The 10,244-nt window shown below is 46.1% G+C and overlaps 1 protein-coding gene across 2 annotated transcripts in view; it reads left to right on the forward strand.

Annotated features, from left to right (window-relative positions):
- The window catches only part of LOC110493278 (kinesin-like protein KIF21B), a 140,746-nt gene extending 135,747 nt beyond the window's left edge, over positions 1 to 4,999 (forward strand). For both annotated transcript variants that reach the window (XM_090206427.1, XM_090206425.1), the window contains one exon: positions 4,609 to 4,999. Coding sequence is in view for 1 of the 2 variants with exons in the window: in XM_090206425.1 (XP_090062551.1) it covers positions 4,609 to 4,657 (49 nt within the window). In the remaining variant the exon portion in view is untranslated. The remainder of the gene's footprint in view (positions 1 to 4,608) is intronic.
- The last annotated feature ends 5,245 nt before the right edge of the window (positions 5,000 to 10,244 follow it).

The raw sequence follows: 10,244 nt of genomic DNA on the forward strand, positions 1-10,244 counted from the left end.
TAGGAGAGTAGTGTATGTTGATTGGGGGATACAGGGAGGGGGGATAGGAGAGTAGTGTATGTTGATCGGGGGATACAGGGAGGGGGGATAGGAGAGTAGTGTATGTTGATTGGGGGATACAGGGAGGGGGGATAGGAGAGTAGTGTATGTTGATCGGGATGGGGGGTGGATACAGGGAGGGGGGATAGGAGAGTAGTGTATGTTGATCGGGGTGGGGGGGATACAGGGAGGGAGGATAGGAGAGTAGTGTATGTTGATCGGGGGATACAGGGAGGGGGGATAGGAAAGTAGTGTATGTTGATTGGGGGATACAGGGAGGGGGGATAGGAGAGTAGTGTATGTTGATCGGGATGGGGGGTGGATACAGGGAGGGGGGATAGGAGAGTAGTGTATGTTGATCGGGGGATACAGGGAGGGGGGATAGGAGAGGACGTATGTTGATCGGGATGGGGGGTGGATACAGGGAGGGGGGATAGGAGAGGACGTATGTTGATCGGGATGGGGGGTGGATACAGGGAGGGAGGATAGGAGAGTAGTGTATGTTGATCAGGGTGGGGGGGGATACAGGGAGGGGGGATAGGAGAGTAGTGTATGTTGATCGGGGTGGGGGGGATACAGGGAGGGGGGATAGGAGAGTAGTGTATGTTGATCAGGGTGGGGGGGGATACAGGGAGGGGGGATAGGAGAGTAGTGTATGTTGATCGGGGTGGGGGGGATACAGGGAGGGGGGATAGGAGAGTAGTGTATGTTGATCGGGGTGGGGGGGATACAGGGTGGGAGGATACATGGAGGGAGGATAGGAGAGTACGTATGTTGATCGGGGTGGGGGGGAAACAGGGAGGGAGGATAGGAGAGTAGTGTATGTTGATCGGGGTGGGGGGGATACAGGGAGGGGGGATAGGAGAGTAGTGTATGTTGATCGGGGTGGGGGGGATACAGGGTGGGAGGATACTTGGAGGGAGGATAGGAGAGTACACACACACTCATCAAGAGAACGTCCCTTGTCATCCCTACTGTCTCTGATCTGGTGGACTCACTAAACACACATGCTTCATTTGTAAATTATGTTGGAGTGTTGGAGTGTGCCCCTGGCTAGTGTATTTTAGCAGTTTAGCAAGTGTATTTTAGCAGTTGACTTTTGATACTTACAGTTGAAGTTGGAAGTTTACATACACCTTAGCCAAATACATTTAAACTCAGTTTTTCACAATTCCTGACATTTAATCCTAGTAAACATTCCCTCTCTTAGGTCAGTTAGGATCACCACTTTATTTTAAGAATGTGAAATGTCAGAGTAATAGTAGAGAGAATGATTTATTTAAGATGTTATTTATTTCATCACATTCCCAATGGGTCAGAAGTTCACATACAATCAATTAGTATTTTGTAGCATTGACTATAAATTGTTTAACTTGGGTCAAACGTTTCGGGTAGTCTTCCACGAGCTTCCCATAATAAATTGGGTGAATTTTGGCCCATTCTTCCTGACAGAGCTGGTGTAACTGAGTCAGGTTTGTAGGCCTCCTTGCTCGCCCACAAATGTTCTATAGGATTGAGGTCAGGGCTTTGTGATGGCCACCCCAATACCTTGACTTTGTTGTCCTTAAGCCGTTTTGCCACAACTTTGGAAGTATGCTTGGGGTCATTGTCCATTTGGAAGACCCATTTGCGACCAAGCTTTAACTGATGTCTTGAGATGTTGCTTCAATATATCCACATAATCTTTCTCCTTATGATGCCATCTATTTTGTAAAGTGCACCAGTTCCTCCTGCAGCAAAGCACCCCAACAACATGGTACTGCCACCCCCGTGCTTCACGGTTGGGATGGTATTCTTCGACCTCCCCCTTTTTCCTCCAAACATAACGATGGTCATTATGGCCAAACAGTTCTATTTTTGATTCATCAGACATTTCTACAAAAAGTACGACCTTTGTCCCCATGTGCAGGTGCAAACCGTAGTCTGGCTTTTTTATGGCGGTTTTGGAGCAGAGTCTTCTTCCTTCCTGAGCAGCCTTTCAGGTTATGTCGATATAGGACTCGTTTTACTATGGACATAGATACCTTTGTACCTTTTTCCTCCAGCATCTTCACAAGGTCCTTTGCTGTTGTTCTGGGATTGATTTGCACTTTTTGCACCAAAGTACGTTCATCTCTAGGAGACAGAACACGTCTCCTTCCTGAGCGTTATGACGGCTGCGTGGTCCCATGGTGTTTATACTTGCGTACTATTGTTTGTACAGATGAATGTGGTACCTGCAGGCATTTGGAAATTACTCCCAAGGATGAATCAGGTCTTGACTGATTTATTTTGATTTTCCCATGATGTCAAGCAAAGAGGCACTGAGTTTGAAGGTAGGCCTTGAAATATGTCCACAGGTACACCTCCAATTGACTCAGATGATGTCAATTAGCCTATCAGAAGCTTCTATGCCATGACATAATTTTCTGGAATTTTCAAAGTCAAATCAAATCAAATGTATTTATATAGCCCTTCGTAGATCAGCTGATATCTCAAAGTGCTGTACAGAAACCCAGCCTAAAACCCCAAACAGCAAGCAATGCAGGTGTAGAAGCACGGTGGCTAGGAAAAACTCCCTAGAAAGGCCAAAACCTAGGAAGAAACCTAGAGAGGAACCAGGCTATGTGGGGTGGCCAGTCCTCTTCTGGCTGTGCCGGGTGGAGATTATAGCAGAACATGGCCAAGATGTTCAAATGTTCATAGATGACCAGCATGGTCGAATAATAATAAGGCAGAACAGTTGAAACTGGAGCAGGTGGACTGGGGACAGCAAGGAGTCATCATGTCAGGTAGTCCTGAGGCATGGTCCTAGGGCTCAGGTCCTCCGAGAGAGAGAAAGAAAGAGAGAATTAGAGAGAGCACACTTAAATTCACACAGGACACCAAATAGGACAGGAGAAGTACTCCAGATATAACAAACTGACCCTAGCCCCCCGACACATAAACTACTGCAGCATAAATACTGGAGGCTGAGACAGGAGGGGTCAGGAGACACTGTGGCCCCATCCGAGGACACCCCCGGACAGGGCCAAACAGGAAGCCTTTAAACAAAGCTGTTTAAAGGCACAGTCAACTTAGTGTATGTAAACTTCTGACCCACTGGAATTGTGATACAGTGAATTATAAGTGAAATAATCTGTCTGTAAACAAAAGTAGATATCATAACCAAATTGCCAAAACTATAGTTTGCTAAAAAGAAATGTGTGGAGTGGTTGAAGAAGGAGTTTTAATGACTCTAAACTAAGTGTATGTAAACTTCTGACTTCAACTGTAAGTATATTTTAAACCAAAAACTTTTAGACTTTTACTCAAGTAGTACGTTACTGGGTGATGTTCACTTTTACTTGAGTCATTTTCTATTAAGGACATCTATACTTTTACTCAAGTATGACAATTGGGTACTTTTTCCACCACTGTTTGAGAGAGGGGACAGAAAGAGTGATGAGTGTTGTGATGCTTGCTCTATCTGAGGGGAGGTTGTATGGCACAGAGGAGAAGGATGTTTGATGTCTATTTTGGACCTGATTCCTTTGTGCTCCCTAGAAGGTGGAGGACTAGGCAGTATCATCTGTGTGTGTCTCCTTCTATGAACTGTAGGTTTTGATGTCTTGTCCCTCTGGTGCTGTGTGGGAGTCACAATGGAACTGTTTGAAGATGCTGCCAATTGAATCACTCTTTTCTTCTCTGTGTCTCCTCTCTCTCCACTCGCTCTTGCACCCATATGTCTCTCCCTCTCTCTCTCTCTCTCTTGGTCTCCTGCTGCTCTCCTCCTTTTGTTTCTCCCTCTGTCTCTTGCTCTCTCTCCTCTCTCTCTCTCTCTCTCTTGCTTTCCTTTCCTCTGTCTCGCCCTCCCTCTTGCTCTCCTCCCTCTCTCTCTTGCTTTCCTTTCCTCTGTCTCTCCCTTGCTCTCCTCTCTCTCTCTCTCTCTCTCTCTCTCGCTTGCTATCCTTTCCTCGGTCTCTCCCTCCCTCTTTCTCTCCTCCCTCTGTCTCTCTCTCTCTTGCTTTCCTTTCCTCTGTCTCTCCTTCCCTCTTGCTCTCCTCCCTCTCTCTCTCTCTCTCTCTCTCCTTTCCTCTGTCTCTCCTCCCCTCTTGCTCTCCTCCCTCTCTCTCTCTCTCTCTCTCTCTCTCTTGCTTTCCTTCCCTCTGTCTCTCCCTCTCTCTTTTGGTCTCCTCCCTCTCTCTCTCCCTCTCTCTTTTGGTCTCCTCCCTCTGTCTCTCCCTCTCTCTCTTGGTCTCCTTATGTCTCTCCCCCTCTCTCTTGGTCTCCTTATGTCTCTCCCTCTCTCTTGGTCTCCTTATGTCTCTCCCTCTCTCTCTTGGTCTCCTTATGTCTCTCCCTCTCTCTCTCTATTGGTCTCCTTATGTCTCCCCCTCTCTCTCTTGGTCTCCTGCTGCTCTCATCCCTCTGTCTCTCTCTCTCTCTCCTCTCTCTGTCTCTCCCTCGCTCTCTTCTGTATGTCATTGAATGTTTCTATGCTCTTGTTCTGTCTGGCATCTCTCTCTCTCTCTCTCTCTCTCTCTCTCTCTCTCTCTCTCACACACTCACTCACTCACTCACTCACCCACTCTCTCTTTTTCTCTCTAGTGATATGACAGTGAAGATCTGGTCAGCGAAGGAGGGGAAAAAGAGGTGACGGTCGAGCGGAGCGTTAGTGTGACATCATCATCAGTGGCCATCTTTTACTGAGGGTCTTCACCCCTGAACTCTGACCCTCACACCTCAGCCAATCAGGTGTGACACGACAGGACGTCATGGTTACCAATCATTACCGGGACGACTAAAGTTTTGATGGCATGTGTGGTCGCAAAGTTTACTCTCCTCTGAAAAAAAAAACATATTAGGAGTGTCTTGAACTGAAATGCAAAACAGCGAAGTTTGATCGTTTTTTGCCTTTTCTTGTTTCAACTACCAATCCCTCTCTAAGTGCCATTGAGATGTGATGTGATTTGGACAAGATAAAACCTTTCCTGTGCCAGATAATGCCTGTCTGTCTGAGGGACGTCCGTAGACACAGAGCTACAGACTGAATGAACTGCTTCTATTTAATACTCCTTCAATAAGAACCAGGACTCCAGGAAGTGAACGGACCCAGGGAGAACACCATTCCTGAGCTGACTGGACACTTCCAGAGAGGAGGGCTGTTACTGTTTCATTCTCTGGTCTGAGTGCATTTCATGTGTTTGATACCATTCCATTGATTCCGTTCCAGCCGTTACAATGAGACGTCTTTCCCAATTAAGGTTCCACCGGCCTACTGCGGTGTCTCAGTGTACACTACACAGTAGGTAAACCTCAGAGAGGACTGCGGTGTCTCAGTGTACACTACACAGTAGGTAAACCTCAGAGAGGACTGCGGTGTCTCAGTGTACACTACACAGTAGGTAAACCTCAGAGAGGACTGAGGTGTCTCAGTGTACACTACACAGTAGGTAAACCTCAGAGAGGACTGAGGTGTCTCAGTGTACACTACACAGTAGGTAAACCTCAGAGAGGACTGAGGTGTCTCAGTGTACACTACACAGTAGGTAAACCTCAGAGAGGACTGAGGTGTCTCAGTGTACACTACACAGTAGGTAAACTTCAGAGAGGACTGAGGTGTACTGTACACAATATACAGTAGGTTTGTTACAACCACTGAACAGTTTGTTGAGTTCATCTCAGCCCTGTGTGGTTCCTGTGTCTTCTTCTCTGAAAGAGCCCTAATGACATCACCACTGTCACCAGTCCTGTTTGGAACACACACACACACACACACACACACACACACACACACACCGCCGTACTTTCATCAGACTAGGAGTGCTTACTCTAGCAAAAATACATGAATACACACATAGGCAGGATTATAAGCACACAGAAACGCACATACACACACACACACACACACACACACACACACACACACACACACACACACACACACACACACACACACACACACACACACACACACACACACACACACACACACACACACACACTATCTCCTCCACCCCTACCAAGCAGTCACTCCACAAGTTCCAGATCATTATCTCTCTTGTCTTTATCGAGCCTGAATCTGCCTCCCTCCCAGGTGCCACCGTAGTCCCTATATAGGGCACTACTTTTGACCAGGGCCAACAGGGCTCTAGGGCCAACAGGGCTCTAGGGCCAACGGGGCTCTAGGGCCAACGGGGCTCTAGGGCCAACGGGGCTCTAGGGCCAACGGGGCTCTAGGACAACGGGGCTCTAGGACAACGGGGCTCTAGGACAACAGGGCTCTAGGACAACAGGGCTCTAGGACAACAGGGCTCTAGGGACAACAGGGCTCTAGGGCCAACAGGGCTCTAGGACAACAGGGCCAACAGGGCTCTGGGGCCAACAGGGCTCTAGGACTAGGACAGGGCTCTTGAAAGTAGCAGACTATGTTGGAAATAAGGTTGCAATTTAGGAGGCAAACCCTCTCTCTCTCCACACTTCAATAAGCACCATGCAAATCACCATCTCAACCTCTCCCCTCTCCTCTTCCCCAGTGAGTCTGATATGCGGTGTGCTTCCTCTTTGAGCTTATTAGGGGTTCAGCAGCGAAGCTATATCAAGCCATTTGAAAAAAAAAACCTTTGAAAGCTCATGCCCCTGACTCCTCGTTTGAGCTTCAGACATTTGGTATGTAGGTCCCTCTCCTCACAAGGGAAATTATTGCCTCAAGGACCATGATGGATTTTCCGCCATTTTGAATGTTGTGAATAACATTTCGATCTGTCAAAACTTGACATCTTTCATCTATGGGTCCAAGGTCTCTCAATGCACTATTTTCCCAGGCTAATATGTCAAGCAACGATGTGGTCTCACACATAAATGACTATAAATCAGTCACGGATATTCCTATTTTAATCAAACTTTGTACACATGTTGCAAACACTGTCAAGACTCAACATATATGACCGCCCGGCTTGATTCGATCGTACGTAGCAAAATTTGAAATGGTGTTTTTTACATTGGATAAAAGTAGAGACTCCGAGCTATAAAATAGTATATCATACAGTACAGTTGAGGAACAATGAGAAAGTAATTCTGCTTTGAAAGTTGATAAACTTGTTACCTCACTTTTGAGAAAATGGCCCTTGAATGTTTTGGTACACCTACTGGAGAGGTCTTTTTTTTGTCTACACCCATTCAGCATCATTCACACCCTCTGAAGCATTAGCCCCGCCCATCTCTTTAAGGATTCACATTTGAGGCTCTGTGTCACGTGTGCTCCCTCTCTGACCTCTAGGTCAGCAGGCTTCTCGTTAGGGCGCACACCTGTCACCATTGTTACGCGCACCTGCGCATCATCAGACTCACCTGGACTCCATCACTTCCCTGATTACCCTGATCACTTCCCTATATATGTCACTCCCTTTGGTTCCTTCCCTATATATGTCACTCCCTTTGGTTCCTTCCCTATATATGTCACCCCCTTTGGTTCCTTCCCTATATATGTCACTCCCTTTGGTTCCTTCGCTATATATGTCACTCCCTTTGGTTCCTTCCCTATATATGTCCCTCCCCTTTGGTTCCTTCCCTATATATGTCACTCCCTTTGGTTCCTTCCCTATATATGTCCCTCCCTTTGGTTCCTTCCCTATGTATGTCCCTTTGGTTCCTTCCCTATATATGTCCCTCCCTTTGGTTCCTTCCCTATATATGTCCCTCCCTTTGGTTCCTTCCCTATATATGTCACTCCCTTTGGTTCCTTCCCTATATATGTCACTCCCTTTGGTTCCTTCCCTATATATGTCTCTCCCTTTGGTTCCTTCCCTATATATGTCACTCCCTTTGGTTCCTTCCCTATATATGTCTCTCCCTTTGGCTCCTTCCCTATATATGTCACTCCCTTTGGTTCCTTCCCTATATATGTCTCTCCCTTTGGTTCCTTCCCTATATATGTCCCTCCCTTTGGTTCCTTCCCTATATATGTCCCTCCCTTTGGTTCCTTCCCTATATATGTCACTCCCTTTGGTTCCTTCCCTATATATGTCACTCCCTTTGGTTCCTTCCCTATATATGTCCCTTTGGTTCCTTTCCTATATATGTCCCTTTGGTTCCTTCCCTATATATGTCCCTCCCTTTGGTTCCTTCCCTATATATGTCCCTCCCTTTGGTTCCTTCCCTATATATGTCCCTCCCTTTGGTTCCTTCCCTATATATGTCACTCCCTTTGGTTCCTTCCCCAGGCGTTATTGTTTCTGTTCCAGTGTTATGTCTGTGCGTTGTTTGTGTTTCTTGTTTTGTATTTATTTTATTTTATTTATTAAAACACTCCCTCCCTGAACTTGCTACCCGACTCTCAGCACACTCGTTACACTATGTACTAAACAACATAGGATTTCAAGACTAAAGGATGGTTTATACTACGAGTGTGTTCTTAAATGTAATCTAGAGTACCAGAGTGTGTTCTTAAATGTAATCTGGAGTACCAGAGTGTGTTCTTAAATGTAATCTGGAGTACCAGAGCATTTCTCTCTCGGGGGGTTCAGAGCGTTTCTCTCTCGGGGGGTTCAGAGCGTTTCTCTCGGGGGGTTCAGAGCATTTCTCTCTCGGGGTTTCAGAGCGTTTCTCTCGGGGGGTTCAGAGCGTTTCTCTCTCGGGGGGTTCAGAGCGTTTCTCTCTCGGGGGGTTCAGAGCGTTTCTCCCGGGGGTTTCAGAGCGTTTCTCTCTCGGGGGGTTCAGAGCCACACTGGACGCTCTGGCAGAGGAGTTGGGTTGATCCGAGCTTCTGACCTCAAAACGGCAGTCAAACACCCAAGCTAACTGGCTAGAGTTAACTAGCTACTTTCAGACACGCATGAGAGAACACCCCTGTGACCATTTTACTCGCCCTAGTAGAGCTGATTAGGCTGTTTTCATGTTACCCAGAGAGTTGGTGACTGTCACTGTGTTGCTGGCAACAATTTAATTACACTTTTTGCCGACGGTTACTGACACTGGTCGTATTCAACGGGTGTTGAGCGTTCGTAAATTCATCAGTTATTCTGTGCTCTCGCACACTCAGACGAGAGTGCTCTGAAATCGGAGTAGATAACCAGAGTGAATTTACCAGCTACGTCTATCGACAGTTGTCGCAGTGACATCATACACATTCTATTGAAATAGTTACTTGCATAGTGGAGTCTTGTAGCTAGACAGCTAGCTAAACAATGAACCATAATCCCAACCCATGACGTTACTACCCTGCATGAATCTGCAGGTAGCTAACCAACCAGGTTCAATGTTAGCTAGCTAACATTAGACTATAACTAGCAATGCAAATGGCAATTAATATTACTACACAGATCATACACATAACATTAGCTAGCTAACCAGCTGGTTAACATTAGCTAGCTAGCTAACAGTACACTTTAACTTGAAATGAAAACGACTTTCTGACAGAATTAGAAACGTGTAATATCTGAAAATGTAGTTAGCTAGACTCTTACTCGTGTACATGGATGGACACTTCTCCCTCTCTGTCACATATGCCATGGTTGTCCTTAGTTTAAAGATGTAATCCAGAGACCAGTGTTTATACAACAGCCTTCTGTGTTCTCTTTTCGACTCCGTCTGCTTAATTGCAATCAAACGGCAGCATTTTCTCCATCTCCTTAACTATCATACTCTAATTCCACTGATTTCAAAACTCGGTCCTCCAGAAAGTGGAGAGCAACACTAATGTAGTTCTACTACGTGATCACTTTCAAAAAAGACGCATTAGAAAGGATTACCAACACATACTAACCAGCTCATATTATAGACAGAAGCATGCCACATGGCAGACCAATCCGTTCTCATCTTTCGGCATGTTCAGCCAACTCATTATCTCAGCCAATCATGGGCTAGAGGGAAGGTTGCTGACTTTTTCCATTGCTAAACCAACTAGGCTCCTAATTTAACAATTGCATTCTTATTTACAGATAGTATAAAAGTTTGTTATTAAGGCACATGAAAGTTCACATGTTCCAGAAGGCGTTTCTGCCCAAAAAGTTTACGTTCAAATGGTGCCCCTGTGAAGTAGTGACACGCGACATACGCCTAGTTTCCTGAAACGAGTCACATATGCAAGCGCCTTCATATCGACCTCACGGTGGCGCTATAACACACACATTTTTATAACTCTTGATCTGTTTGACTCAGAGTGATGGAATTTGGCACACATGTTCAATGTTATGAGTCTAGATAACCTGTAAATAATGGTTGAGTTTGGCCACATTGTGGTGCTG

Source organism: Oncorhynchus mykiss, chromosome 17, assembly GCF_057628025.1.
Source record: "Oncorhynchus mykiss isolate SJ-2025 chromosome 17, ASM5762802v1, whole genome shotgun sequence".
Lineage (NCBI taxonomy): Eukaryota > Metazoa > Chordata > Actinopteri > Salmoniformes > Salmonidae > Oncorhynchus > Oncorhynchus mykiss.